Genomic DNA, 15921 nt, shown 5'->3' on the forward strand with positions numbered 1-15921 from the left:
GGGTCCAGGCCAAATTCTTTATCCACATGCAAGAGGGGAATCTTAATTAACCTAAGGAAGAGAGGATTTTGAGTTGGATGTAGTTCAGTTTGAAAGAACTGAAGACTATTTTTTTAAAATGTTCTGAAAAATATTGGGACACCATGAAAAAACTTGGACATGTCACCTCATTATTTGGAAAGAGATAGTTGGAATTTATTTTGCTGATATGGTGGATCATGGAAATTACTGATTGCACAATGCTTTTTCTTTCTTTTCAAGTTTTGAAACTTATCCCCTCTCCTCATACTGTACAGTTAATCCTTGTCTCCTTCCTTCCTCCACTCAGACATGATGCTGGCAGAGTCTACCATTTATACAAATATTTTAACCCTCCGTTACCCAGGGGCCCCTGAAAAATCTCAGCAGATGATAGCTCACACCAGGTAGGTAACAATTTTTTTTTTTTTTTTGCTCTGTACAAATTAGAGGGAATTCGACACACTTCTGTTTAGTCATGAATAGAATAATAAGTATTTATAATCTATAAATTAAATTTCACAGTGAATTCCCCTCAAGCCATCCTGCTCAAAAGCTAAGGGGAAATAAAAAAACAGCACATTCCACTTCTCCAAGTAACACATAAATGGTAGGCTTTGCTCCACTGTGGTGTCATTTCTTCTTAGAAGGTTCACAGTTGTACCTATGGTGGATGAGTGATGTTTTTTTTTAATTCTAAAAAAGATATTTGTCATTCCTGACTCATTCTTTCCTCCTCTCTCAGTAAACTGCAGCATAAAATGAGTGAAATTCTCTAACACTTTCCCAGGGTAAGCCAGTGAATCCCCCGCCTTGATTCTCTATCTTCAAGAATGGTCCCATGGTAGAAGGGCCATGTTTGGTCTTTCTGAAAAAGGACTCTGCCATTAGAAAGCTTTGCATCTTTTTTATTTTTTTATATACAGATACTAACATGCATGTTTACTTCATAATTTAATCAAAGCCTGATCCACCCCTGTTGTCTTTTTTAAAATTTAGCTGGACCTCACCAGCTAAAGTATGTTTCTAGCTTGAGAAAGGAAGATAAGGGGAATGAAGTCTTGGGGTGTCTGGCTGCTAATCAAGTTCTTCCTCATTCCAACACACAGCCACTGTTTACCATCTGCTATCCTCCCTATCTCTTGAAAATAGTCTTACTTTCTCCGCTGCCATCCTCGTCCTCATCCTCTTCCTCGTCATCATCGGTATACAAGATGGGCCCATCAGAGTCGGAGTCGTTGGCCTGGTACTCCCTTGGGCCTTCGTTCTCTGGGGCACTGAAGGACTCTGAAAAGTCTTCCATCAGCTCAGGGGTCAGCAGCTGAGTGTCCACCTTCCCCAGCTCGTCTTTGGTTGTAAAACTGTTTAGAGCACAAAAAAACACAGAGGTGACTCAAAGTTCAGAGCAACCCTGGGGACACCAACTCCATGAAAGGAGCTCTAGTATCTATCATGGGTCTCCTTTAGACTGGGGAGAGGAGAAACCAGAGCTGGGGCAGCTAACGTCACTGACATGGAAGAGTAGTGAGTGCTGGCTTACTCAATTCTCCAGGTCTTACATTCTGCATCTGCAAAACTAAACAGCTTCACCGGATGGTGTCTAATATTTAGTAAATGAGCAAGGTAGCCAGGTGCGGTGGTGCACACCTGTAATACCAGCAACTTGGGAGGCTGAGGCAAGAGGATGGTAAGTTCAAAGCCCACCTCAGCAACTTAGTGAGGCCCTAAGCATCTTAGGATACCCTGTCTTATAAAAAGAAAAGAAAAAAAAAAAAGGATGGGAATGTGGCTCAGTGGTTAGGCACCCCTGGGTTCAATTCCTGATACCAAGGGGTGGGGGGGGAGTAAAAATGAATAAGGTAAAACTATGTCTTGCTAATTTATGTTTCCATAGTAATGGTGACACAATGTAAAGAATAATGGGCTAGAAGCTCCTCAATTATTTGACTTTTTGTCTGCACTTTGTTTGACCTGTGAGTCTCAGTTAAAGCCTCAGCATCTTCAAAAAACTTTTTGAGTCTGTTGAGTTCTTTGCCCTGCTCATCTGCTCTTAAGGTAGTCACCTTAACACACTGCACCTGGACCAACCCCCAGTCCACCTCCACATGGTCCTCACTCAACAAGTGGGACATGTAACTGTGTGCACCACAGCACCCAGAAGAGTAGTGGTAGAGGAAAGTACATCTTCTTTCATGAATAGGTGAATAAACCCCATTTTCGTCCCAGCCAGTGTGTCAAGGTTCAAAAATCCTTTATCCTATCTGTGCTTTCATTCCTTCATTGGTAAAACTGCTTCTCCCAGGACTAGAGTAATAATCAGATGGAGGATATGAAGTTAAATGAACTCTTCAGAAGAGAGATGATGTTCAGGGAAGTGATAATTTCCTGTTAATAGGTGAGGTAAGAGTCTCTGGTTTAAAGAGTTACTACAAATATATAAAAGTAAAAAATATACTCAACATCAAAAATATTTCATGCAAAAAAACAATACAGTCGTCATTTTAAGATAAAGAAGATTCCCCAAGTTGCTTTCTGATATAAATAGAAGAATCTGTATTTAGATGTCACACTTCTGAAAGACTATTTAGTAGAAAACATGTGTTTGCTGTTCTCACTGACTGAAAAAAAAAAAAACCCAAAAAGAAAAAGTGCTTTGAATAACGAATACAGGTAAACTTTTTCAGAACATGAGGTATTTAAAATTCTACTTTGTGGTTATAAACCTAAGCACTTACAAGATTTTCTATTTTTAACTAGGAAAATCCAGCAGCCTAAATTCTTGTTCTCAAAGAAGAGATACATGAAATCTAATTTTTTATTCTGTAAAATATATATAACATAAAACATACCATTTTAAACACTTTTAAGTGTGTAGTTCAGTGGCATTCGATACACATACCTAATAATCGTGTAATCATCTCCAGACTGTTTTCATCTCCCCAGATTGAAACTCTGTATCCATTAGATAATTACTCCCCATTCCCACTATTGACAGCCCTGGGCGACCACCATTTCACTTTGTGACTTCATGACTCAACTATTTTAAGTACCTCATACAAGTGAAATTACACGGTGTGTGTTCTTTTGTGTTCGATTTGCGAGGTTCTTTCCTATCACAGCATGTGTCAGAATTCCTTTCCTCCTTAAGGCTGGATGATATGCCATGGAATGTATACACCACATTTTGTTTATCTGTTCATCTGTCAATGGACATCTGGATTGTGTCCACGTTTTGGCTGAGGCTGCTGGGAACACTGGTACAAAAAAATCAATTCCCTGCTTTCAATTTTTTTGGCTTTACACACAGAAGGGGAATTGCAGAATTATAGTGTAATGGTATGTTTAATTTTTTGAAGAACCGTTATACTGCTGGCTACAGCAGGAAGTCTCATCTCAAATGAGAGAAGACTAATTTTTGTGGGAAAACTTTCAGTCTGGATGCTTAGTTCATTGCCACTGGAAGCCATTTTTGTTTGCAGAGACTGCCATTATAGGTGACCACAGCATCTTTAAAAGATACATGTAATAACACCTTCTAGATACAGCAGAACAAAACATGTTTCTGAGTCGAGTCTTGTTATTTGTTTGTGTGTGAGTTTGCTAATTTATTAGGACATTATTATTTTAATCTCACCATTTGTATTTTATAATATATTTTGTAGTTGGCAAGTAATTCAGAAATATTTACAACTTACAAGTGTTCTACATTATAAGGAGGGCAGGTAATTTATAGTTCATGGATCCAAGGAAGGCCATGAGTGAGAACCTTAATCAAGATAGCAAGTCCAGGCTAGAACCCAGACTAAAGACTCTTAAATCTATTTATTAATTGTTATATTTTATTTTACATTATTATATTAGCCAGGCACAATGGTGCATGCCTGTAATTCCAGCCACTCAGGAAACTAAGGTAGAAAGATTGCAAATTCAAGGCCAACCACAGCAACTTAGTGAGACCCTGTTTCAAAATAAAAAAATTAAAAGGGCTGAGGATGTCGCTCAGTAGTCAAGTGCCCCTCAGTTCAATCCCCAGTACCAAACCAAAAGAAAAAAAAATTATATTAATGCTATAAGTTATATTTCACATTAAATATGCTTCTAATCTATGTCAATTAACTCATGTCTTGGCACTCATGTTTTTCCCCTTTGGTTCCTGGGCACACTGGACAATATAGTGCATGCCACGAATGTGGAATGGACTCAACAAGTCACCTTTGAACAAGGCCTCAAAATGGGTTGATTAGTTTCTGCTTCATGTAATGTAAGACTTGTATGTTACTGATAAAGCTGCCAATGAATGGAAACCTACCAAATAGTTAGCACCCTGCAATATGGGATAGAAGGAGGTATTTTTATACATACCACTTGCCCTCTTTAAAGTTCTGATATTTGTATTCCACACAGAAGTCTTTTCATAAAATGACAGGATTTTCACACATTAGGTGACTAAATATAACTCAAGGAGAGTTCTAAGAAAAGCAGGTGACTAAGAGCCAAAAATTCTAATTCAAATATCCACTTGAAACAGGAAGAATTTGGAAGAAAATCTGAGACACTACCTACTCCAAATTCATTAATTCAAGAGCAAACACAAACCACCCCTGTAGGATGAATTATAATTTAATTTTTTTTTCTTTGAAGAACATATAGAGAAGAAAATCTCTTTGAGTTCTTCTAGGAATTTGTTAGAGTTACCCTGATGGGTAGGACATCTATTACAAATATCCTCAATGTCTAATGATACTCTAAGTCTGCTCCTTCTGATTTAGTGTTAGGAGAAATAGAAACTGATCCTTTGTCTGATAGATCTTCACATACTCAGGCTAAAGACAGATGTTAAACTCTGGCACATAGTACAGAGCTCAGTACAGTTAAGTGCACTCCTGAAATGTTTGTGAAAATGATCTGGAAGTCAGGTCACTCTTGGAAATGGGCTTTCTGAATGCTTAAGACTATCTAAGGAGATTTTATATGATTTATATCTTGTTCTTCAGTATATTAAGGCATATATGTTCAATCTATTTTTCCAAAATTCAGAAGTTGTGTGAAATATTTATACTCCCTGGGCTCACTAGTCAATATTTTGATAAAAATTACTCATGTTTGGGTCACTTTTATATGTCTGGTGCGTAGTACATTGCCCAACACAGAGAAGACCAACCAAAACTATGCTGAAAGAATAAAGTTCAGTATTAAGATTGGAAATAACAGCAATATTTAAAAAAAAAAAACACTCACTACAATTAAAGGAAGTCATTTGCTATGTGCTGGAACTATTAAGAACACTTCTCTGGTTTGAATGGGTCCCCCAGAATTCATATCTTAAAAATTTAACCCTGCAGATGACAGCATTGGAAGATAAGGCCTCATGGGGGGTACCTGAATCATAAGGACAAAGCCCCAAAGAAGAGATTATTACCATTACAAAAATGGCTTGAGGGAGAGGGTTTGCTCTTGAGCGCTTGACCTTCCACCTTTTGCCATGTGATGATGCAGAGAAAAGGCCTTTGCCAAATGTTAGAAACTTGATCTTGAAATTTCCAGCCTCTAGACTGAGAATCAATACATTTCTGTTCATTATAAACTACCCCATCTCAGGTATTCTGTTATAGTAGCCCAAAACACACTAACCATAACCATTTCATTTCCTTTCAATATCTTCCCTGTATTGCTTTAAAATCTCAGATAAATAATTTGTAATTGGATCTTTATTTATCTTTCCTTCAAATTATACTACACAAAATGATGAAAATAAAGAAATAAGAATATATTAGGAAAGAAATAGCAGTAGAAGGAAAAGCAACTATTTTGGAAAACTTGTGAAATTCTTCAAAGCCTAGAATTTGGTGGGCAGTGCTACGTTTGTATTCTGGCTTTGCCACTATTAACTGGGTGATCCTGCGCAAACTAGTTTACTTCTCTCAATATCAATATTCTTATAGATAAAATAGGAAATAAATACTTCAGGGAAGATTTACAGGAATTAAATGATGATAAATATACAGTGCTTAGTTCCTGACATTAAGAATTCAGTAAAATGAAAATCATTACTATCAGCAATTAAATAAAGTTGATACTTTGGTGGCTTGATCAAAACCAACCTAATTAATGCAGTAATTTTTTAAATAGTCTAACATGACAAAGATTTTTTTTTGAAAGAGACCCTATTAAAACATTTTAAAACTGATTATAGGTTTTATTCTTAGAAAGTGAAAAGAAGATATTAGACATGAGAGTTCTGAGCCTTCCCTAGACAGATTGATGATTGAATCAACTACACACTGATAGCCCTCTCTTCCGACCTGTGGGACAGGAGGGATAAACTGTTTTACTTACCTTTGAGTAGAATATTTACAGGACTTTGTGAGTGATCAGATGTGATGAATAAAGAAAGGATCCTGAGGGCCTAGGCTGAACCCCAGGTTTCTGGATTGGGCAACTAGATAATGGTGGGGCCACTAATCCACCAAGGCTTATGTCCATTGGCCTGTTTTGCATGGTAACCTTCCTCAGTGAAGGAAAGACTACTGGACCACGGTCTTTTTAACTTTGGTTATCATCTGCTTATCAACTCTAGCCTCAGGGCCATCTCATCTTTGACACCACTCCACCATACTGGAGTAGGCTGATGTTCCCTATAACCAATCTCCTTAGCCCACTTCTTCATTTTTATTAAAAAATCAGTGAACATTCCTAGTGCCCACAGAACACTCCACTCTATACTGCCTGCTGGGGACACAGAGGTACATAAGATGTTAGGTTGTTCTGTCCCACATGTCAGGAAAGAGGGGTTTCTGAGTATGGAAGATGCAACAAGCACTTCTGTCTAGAAGCATGGGAAAGCTTCACAGAGAAGATGAAATCTCAGCTGGGTGGGGAGGTAAGTGAGTAAGGATGGGGGCCACTCTACAGTTAGGAGAAAACGAGTTGGAATTTTAGAATTCTTTCCTGACAGTCTTAGTTTTCTTAGAGAATAAGGCTACATAACTTAACTAAATGAAGGTGGGCAGGAGTGGGTGAGCAATCTGGACCCAAGTGAGAAAGATTTAAAATAAGCATAGAAAAGAGAAGGGAATTGTCTAGGGACAAGAAAAAAGGCTGCCGAGCTGTGCTCTGAATGCATTTGAAAATCACAGAATTGGTGTTTGTCACCATTATCAATGTGATTGTCTCCACAGCTCATGGCATCCCCAGGGCAGGGTTAAGAAAAACCAGTGGCCAAAAGTGAGCTCACCTAATGTTCACCAGAGTACATGACAGAGGGAGGGCTCCTCCATTCTAACACAATACTTCACTGATCTTTTCTTTCTTTCTTTCTTAGTACTTGGGATTAAACCCAGGGGTACTTATCCACTGAGCCACATCTCCAGCCCTTTTTGTATTTTATTTAGAGACAGGGTCTCTCAAAGTTGCTTAGGGTCTCACTAAGTTGCTGAGGCTCTATTTCAACTCATGATCTTCCTGCCTCAGCCTCCAGAGCCTCTGGGATTACGGGTGTGCACCATCATTCCTGACTTCTTGACTGATGTTTAACATTCAGATGCATCACGGGGTTGGCACCCGGACTTACCATTTTGCATTTTCTCGGCTAACACTTAAACCAGCACCCGAGTGGAGAGTGGTTCTGTTGGTCGGCTCTTCAGTCCAAAGGAGCTGACTCGGGTCTAAGGCAGAGACAGGCAGGTCAGCGCCACTGCTGACCAGGACAACTGGAGCATCTGAGGCAACAATGCACTGATCTTCGAGAAGCAGAGGAGGGGCAGGCGGGGAGGGTGGAGGAGCCACCAGGGGTGGAGGAACTGTAGGCTTGGATTTGCCTACGGTCTGCTCCTCTGCCCCAGGGACAGTCTGCTCAGGTGTGGCACTCTCCACTCCAGTCTCCGAAGGCTCTCCTTTAAGGTCAGATGTACCAGCGGTGGCATCTGAGGACAGTCGAGAAGTCACCGGCTGCTTGCCAGCTTTTTTCTTGCCCTTTGCGGTCCCCACTGTCCCTGTTTTGCTACTAACTGTCTCCTTAGAAGTTTTGGGACGAGAAGAGGTGGATGAAGTAGATGGTGAGGCTGATGCTTTGGAGCCAGTTGATTTTTTTGAATGAGAAGAACCAGCTAAAATAGAGAATTTTTTTGCGTTAAAAATCAAAGAAGACAAAGCTTTTTAAATAAAGTAACCAAGCTGGAATTGTTAATGACATTTAAAATGCTCTACTTAAAATCTGCTGGATAAATGGAGGAAAGAAAACTAGCTAGTAATGATAATGTTCTTGTCTTCTGTACCCTCTCTGCCTCTAACCTAGGAGGTAGAGACAGGCAGGTCAGCACCATTAACATTTGGGGCAGAATTAAGGGACAGGGGCCTTCAATCTCCTCTCTCTTTGAGTCTTTAGCTGGAGCAAAGGGGAAACCCTCTCTTCCTTGTCATATGCATCACTTAGAAAAAAAAAAAAAAACTATTGTAGGTCCTGAAGAAGAGATATCTTGGTGCAAAGAGGCAGTCACCAGTAGTGAGGTACAGGTGGCACACAGTTGAGCTCTTCATAAATTACCTGTGTCCTGTGATGTCTTTCTGGAAATGGAGTAGAGGTCCATATTCAGAAGGAGCTGGGGTATATGCTGCCAGTTTCTTTTGGGGTCCAAAACAAATTCACTCATCCCACTGCTAACAGAGCAAACTCCAAATCAGCTGTCCCCTAGCTCCAGGGAAGGAAGCTAGCCATGCTGGCCTATACTTTCATTTTGCAGTAGTGATGAGGATGGGGGTGACAGCCACACACGAGGGACAGGTCCCCTTCAAATCATCATGAGACAGGAAAAATGTATTTCATTGTGCTTTTTACCAAAAATATTTACATAGGTAATGTCTGACTAATATGAAGAGAGCCAGGCATGGTGGTGCACACCTGTAATCCCAGCAGCTTGAGAGGCAAGAGATCACAAGTTCAAAGTCAGGCTCAGCAACTTAGCGAGGCCCTTAGCAAGTTAGTGAGACGCTGTCTCAAATAAATAAATAAATAAATAAATAAAAAACAGGCTGGGGATGTGACTCAGTGGCTAAGCACCCCTGGGTTCAATCCCTAGAACCAATGAATAAATAAATATTGAAGGGAAAATATCACTCCCAGAACTTCTGTTTGTTTTTGTGATGAGATCTTGCTATGTTGCCCAGGCTGGCCTTAAATTTCTAGGCTCAATCAATCCTCCTGCCTCAACCTCCCAGGTAACTGGGACTAGAGATGCACACCACTATGCCTGACTCTTTCCAGAACTTCTGACCCCAACTTTCACAAATCTAATTCTTCTTATGGCCTAAGTTCCAAGCAGGTCTTCAAAGGGTTGTCGTGTTTGCCAAATCATTTTCAGGAAAACAAAATAACTACCCTCTCCTTTCTGTCATCTTAGGAAGTTTACTTAAACTCCTTTGAGAATATTCATTTCACTGCTTTAATGAACTATAATTTCTCCTGACTGCTTCTTCCTTTTTTTCTCACGAGAGGTTAAATTATCTTTTGCAGAACTATTAAAAAATGTCTTGTTAGGATTGTGCAGACAATCCATATTGCATACAGATGTTATTTAACCTACCTGTGGTTATAACTTTATTAAAGTCAAGAGATGAAGAACAAATAAAGAAACAGACGACGAGATGTAAGACTTTATTAACTTTGATATGCCAAATAAGCCAGGCTCCGCTAGTGAAAAGATCCAGGCTTCAAAGGAGTCTCTTCATTTGAGGTCTTTATTATTTTAGAAATACAGAATAGCTAGAACTCCACCAAATCTGGACTTGTTATTACATCTTTATAGTTAAAAACTTTTATTGTTTATAAGTCAAATCAATCAAGCCTCCTTAAGCTCATTCTAACTTTTTTTTTTTTCTTGCAACAAAGACACTAAGGATTTGGTGCCTAAAAATGCTCAATTATTTTCTCAGGTAAGTTCAACATAATCCCTTCCAAATCCATTCTAAGAATATCACTTCTAGTCATATTTCTGGGAAAAATTCTTTCATTTCTAACAGAAAAGTTTAACTTTAGCCTGTCTCATGGAAAAAAAAAAATTCAACATCTGGAGTGCAAATTCAGGCCATATTATGTTTTTCTTTAAGAAGCTTGTACATGACAGGACTTTGCTGAAACCAACTATGATTGAAAAAGAAGTACCATCTTTCAGTTAATAACTTTTGTTGCTAATCGTGTGTAACAATGAGAAACAAAAAAGGGAGCTTTATCTTCACTTTCGTGGTAAAGCACCTGAACCATCTATATTGATAGGTGGCTGTATGATTTAAGAACTGAAAACATCTGAAAGAAAATCAAGAGCTATGCCAGGCCTGTAGTACAAGCCTGTAATCCAATGGCTGAGGAGGCTGAGTCAGGAGGATTGTGAGTTCTAAATCCAGCCTTAGAAAAGGCAAAGTGCTAAGCAACTCAGTGAGATGCTGTCTCTAAATGAAATACAAAATAAGGCTGGGGATGTGGCTCAGTGGTCGAGTGTCCCTGAGTTCAATCCCCAGTTTAAAAAAAAAAAAATTAAGAGCTGCATGTTTGAACTGACTTTTTGAGGTCAACATTATTTAAATAAAACAAAGTTACCAGGCAGAAAATTCCAAATGGATACACCCTGAATATCCTAGGACTCTGAAGAAAGTATTATTACTGATTGATAGACAGATCTTTGCACATGGCCTTAGTGTCCTTCAGTGCAAACCGTTTCTCTGTGACAGCCCTGGGAACAGTCACATTCTTATTGGTATAAGGGCCTGCCCGTCTTATATATGATTCAATGGATAAAATGACTGTACTATTCTCATAGGGACCTCATGAGTCTATAAATAAATCTTCAAGTAAAATATCTGGAAATAACTTCAAATCTGTCACGAAAGCTGTCCCCTGCCCTTGCATTCATCATGGGCTTTCTTCTGAGCGTCCCAGCCACAGTGAACCTTCACCATAAGGAAAACGAGGAAGTGGGGAATCAGACTCTTCATTCCCAAAGGTAGAATGAGAGTGTGGAGCTTTTCTTCAGGAGATTGACCAGTGCCCACCCGACTTCAGGCACAGTTCTGAGGCTTCACGAGGCAGCCTGGGAAAAAACACACTGACACCAACAAGCATGAACACTGACGTCCAGACCCCTGGGAAATGGCCCTTACGCACTGTTGGCACATGGTTCTGAGCTGTTTCGTTTCAGAGCTGATTAGAAGACACCCAGACCTTAGGGTCAAAGGCGAGAAGAGAGGAACGCAGAGCTGTTATACAGTCAACTCAGCCAGTCTCTGAATTTGAGTTCAGCGGGTATAAATTAGGAGGGGAAAGAGATCAACACCACGGCATATGGCAGCAGTCAATTGCTAGAAAGCTGCTGCTAGTTTTAAGGAAAAAGAGATTGTACAGGAGAATTTTTATTTACATGTTGATGTTCTCGGTGCATGTTCACTTCGATTAATGTCCCTTTAAAAGCTAGACCACATGGTAGGCATCTTAATTCTGTTTCACTAGAAGAATGGGAGCTCCCTTTGCAGGAAGCATGTTCAGTGAAAAGAAAGCTGGACAAAGAGTGCACAAAGAGAAGGAAGTCAGGGCACCCAAACGTCTGCTGGCGATGTGTGATAGCAACTTGAAACAATGCCACACCAAGGTGCTTGCCTCACAACGAATTGAGGTCTACTGACCGGGGTGGGGGAGGGTGGAGGGGTGGGGGAGCAGGGAGCGCTGAGCCTGTAACTTGCAACTCCACAGATGTGATTTTTGACTGGAGTAGAAAGAAGTGGGCAGGAGCTGAACCAACTATTTGGACCATTTGTTCTTTATCAGAAGAGAAATGACCATGAATGCTGAGGATTTAACACATCCATCAAACGTTAAAGATGTATGTCATATTCTTATACGCAAACCTGACATATTTTGGAAGAAAACTCTAACCAAAAGCCACCCATCAACTTTAATAGGCACAAGATCAGTCGATACCTAAATAATGTCATATCAGCTCATCATCACTCATTGGACACGTATCCTACTCCCTGAAATCTTGGACTGGGTCTCATGTGATGGTAGTGGATACCAAGATGAATGAGGCATAAATATGAGGCATAAATACCCAGATCCTAAAAGGGAGAACTAATCAACTTGTTGTCTTTGATACAAACAACACTCTTGAGCAGTCTTTGTGGCAGAGCTGAATCCCCTGGTATAACATCCTGAGAGACCCCCAAACCATCACTTCTGGAAGAAGCAATTAGCCCCACCCCAGAGCCAGGCATCCTGGACTCCACCCCGCAGTGCACTGAGGGCATACTCACCGGCCTCTCTGGTGGTGTTTCGGCTTGTTGGCTTGGGTGGAGGGACGGGGGCCTGCTTACCAGGAGCCTTGGCATTTTTTTTAATGGGAGGCACTTCGTCACCTTTGTGTCTGGCCCCAGAAGTGGCCCCTTTGGGAGGCACAGGTGATTTGGGGGGTTTAGGTTTGGGTTTAGGCTTAGGAGGAGCTGAAGGAGGTGGAGCAGGAGCTGCCGGTGTTTCAGAGTGGTTTTCAGTGTTCTCTATAAATGAAAGTGAACAGAGCAGACTGATGCAGACATACACCATATAAATACTAGGAGCAAGACATGGCGACAGGGATACACACACACACAGCTGCTTGGCCCTTGGGAACCAGGTGGAGCTCTGCACCAGGGAGAGCAAAGTTTGGTTTAAAAACAAAGGCTGAAGGACAAACGGAGATGTGTTCTCTGCATACATCAACCACTCCTTTGATAAAACTATGAGACATAAGTTACTGGGATAAAGGTATGTTGAGAAGGAGTGTAAATGTCCACAAGACAGATGCCCCAATTCCAGTCTTGGATCTGTGGTTCTGGATGAGGACGTGGACACTGAGTGCTAACTCCAACAAATTGAACAATTTAGCAAAATTGAAGGACCCTCAAGAGTGACAGGTGAGCATATTACACACACCGTCCCGCAGATGAGGACTGATTGACAGCAGCAGCAACTACTGGACTCAAGCCTGATCAAGCTAAAAGGGATTTGTGCTTGGTAGAAGTGCAATAAAATGTTGCTGATTTTCTAAGCTATGGTAGACTGAAGGATCTATGACATGGTGCACAGTGTGTGGAACGATGAACTATTTTCCACTATGAAGATGTTCTCAAGCTTTCCCAGCATACTGAGGAAGCTTCCTGTTTTGCAATAATTTGCTCTGCCCTTTTAACTTAATGCCACAGCTGTAGGTACCTGAGTGCAGAATCCAAAAAAATATGAACTTTGCTCTGTATTATAAACATAAACAATGATTTGGAAAAGACAAATGTTACAATTCACAGAAAGAATTCATACCTAAGAACAGAAGCCTCCACAAGTTTTTGCACAACTGGAGGAGAAATACTATCAGTTTCTTGTTAGCAAAAGTGGAGATGCTGAGGCTTTTATTCATTTAGTCACATGTAGACTTCTAGTAGTGACCAATTGAAATTAAAATACAGTTCTGGTCCAAAGAACCAAGCAGCATTTCTTTAAAAATGGAGCACAATAAAAAACACAAGACAGTGCGTTAAGACAAGACTCAGCCTTTCCTGGATATGTCTTCCCATTTTTGAGTGACCAAGTAAGAATTTTAATGCTGGCACATGTTACATTTTACAAAGTCCTTTTTCTTCCTCGTTTTTTTATTCTAGTGAGCATTTTTATTTCTTTTTAAACCATATCTTTCATTGAGTCACCTATATATCTCCCATGATAATGATTTAAGTTACAGAAACTTATCAATAAGCCCTTTCTTTTAAAGCTCCATTTTATCCTGCCTCAGCCATGAAATCCTCCCCCGCCAATCTCTCCTGCCACCGTACTTATTCAGCCTCACTATAGGAGCGACTCATTCAACATTCAGCATGAGAGTGTGGAGCGTACGTCTTCAAGTTTATATATCTTCTCAACTAAGCTGCTGATCATTTATAATACAGTGTTCTCCCTCCACTCCAGCCTGGTCTGAACCACAAGGTCAGTTAGTCACAAAAGCCCACTGGACTGGAGAATGATACAAGTGTATACGCGGGTAACACACTGAATGTGAATGTAAAATAGCAAACATACGTCGACTTGCCAGTCTTTTGACAAAGGGCAGAAATCTATTCTTTAAGTATGTCTTTGCAATTTTAGCCCTAAGCACAATACCAAGCGTGGAGGCCAAACCCAATGATATTGGCGGTGGGAAGAGCAAACAGATCTGCGGCATTTCGTGTTATTAGTCCTGTTTTCACACTCAAAGCCCTGCCTCTTATCCTTTCCAGTCATGGCATATCACTGACGGATCTTTTTTCTTTCGGTTTAAGGTTTTAAATTCTAAAATTATACCCCAATGATGGGCTGGGGGTGTCGCTCAGTGGGAGAGCATGTGCTTAGCACATGTGAGGCCCTGAGTTCAATTCCCAGCACCACAAATAAAATAAAATTCTCCAAGGAATTCGGCTTTTGCATTTGGGAGGGAAGAGATGCTTGCTGTGTGGCAGTCAGTAATGTCCCCACTGGGGAAAAAAGGAACACGCTGCACACAAACTCTGTGCTGGCTTCTTGGAAAACATGGACCACGCTCTATTCTTTGAACTGTATCGTCATCGGCGAGTGTCTGCCACTCTGGTGACTCCTAGTTGTGTGTATGTGTGTGTGACATGCACTCACAATAGTATATTTTTCTGACTAAATGAAAAATGTCTCTTTTCTGAAATTCTGTATCCCATCAAACACAATGCCCTAAAAATCATCAGTTCAATAAATGTGACTAACAAGCTGATCGTTGCTGTCACGCCATCAATAGCAAACAGATTCTTGCATGTGGGAGGTAATGAATTAAGTTGTGTGTTTTAGGATTACCATATGATCTGAAGACACTATGTAAACTGATGGAGTTCAGGAGTATTATCTTTACAGGAGGTTAAGAAAAAGCTGCCTGCTCACTCTGGCTTCATGAGGACATGAGGTTTCACAACAACACAGTCTGAAAGATAAGCTGCAGGCACGTGGAAAGCTGAGTTCAACAACACTTAGAGCAGGCCCAGTACTGAGTGCACTCTGCACCTGGCCTAGAATGCATTTTGGCTCCAATTCCTTTCCTTCACCCCCTTCCTGACTCCTTGGGGTCTTACTGTGGAAGGTAAGTTTGTACCTCAGAGAAGCCGTCTTGGTCTCTACTCCCCTGTCTTGGTGGACTGGGGCCTTTCACGGTTCTTTGTATCTTGTTTTGCAATTACCTGTGTGCAGTCTGCTCTCCTCTTGTATCATGATCAGCTGGAGGGCAAAGGGCATTTTTCATATACTGACCTTTTCCTGGCCCCTACAGTCTCATCTTCATTATTCTTTTTATATCTTCTTAGTCAAGAAGATATATAAAGCCCTTTACAGTAACTCAATAGAAATAATGTTAAACAATTTTCAGGTTTCTCGTTGTGTTTAACCGAAAGACCTTAAAAAAGTCTCCAGCCTCAGGGAAAGGAGGCCTCACACCACTGTGCCAACTACAGAATCAGGCGGTTTCAACAGCCCCAGATACACTCACATGGCTTGGTAGAACCTGTTCTGCTTTCTTTGTTATTGAGGCTTCAAATATTAAAGTATTGAAATATTGTTTTATAAAAAGATGTAATAAACATCTGGGATTTTAAAGGCATGTGATATGTTTTTGCAGATATAACCAATTAATAGATGAAGCAATGCTCTTGGGCATGACACTGGAGGGGGAACACTGCATCCCAACAGTGAGGAGGAGTTAGCTCATGGGATGGTGGGTTTGTGTGGTAGTGAGCTCACCCAAGGAGAAACTCCAAAAGAGGGGCAGAGGCATAAGTGAATCGAGTTGGTTTTCAGAATTAATGATATCTTTCTAGAGAAATAAAGTCTTGTCTTTGTCTTAAGACACT

General features: G+C 40.5%; 1 protein-coding gene across 5 annotated transcripts in view; it reads right to left on the minus strand.

Annotated features, from left to right (window-relative positions):
- The window catches only part of Phactr2 (phosphatase and actin regulator 2), a 135267-nt gene that overhangs the window by 44243 nt on the left and 75103 nt on the right, over positions 1–15921 (minus strand). For 3 of the 5 annotated variants that reach the window (XM_027938540.2, XM_071612956.1, XM_071612957.1), the window contains 3 exons: positions 12313–12552; positions 7589–8123; positions 1177–1379 (listed from right to left, as the gene is read on the minus strand). In XM_027938540.2, coding sequence (XP_027794341.2) covers positions 1177–1379; positions 7589–8123; positions 12313–12552 — 978 coding nt within the window. The remainder of the gene's footprint in view (positions 1–1176; positions 1380–7588; positions 8124–12312; positions 12553–15921) is intronic. The other 2 variants (XM_071612959.1, XM_071612960.1) reach the window with 1 other exon arrangement.

Source organism: Marmota flaviventris, chromosome 6 (assembly GCF_047511675.1).
Source record: "Marmota flaviventris isolate mMarFla1 chromosome 6, mMarFla1.hap1, whole genome shotgun sequence".
Taxonomy (NCBI): Eukaryota; Metazoa; Chordata; class Mammalia; order Rodentia; family Sciuridae; genus Marmota; species Marmota flaviventris.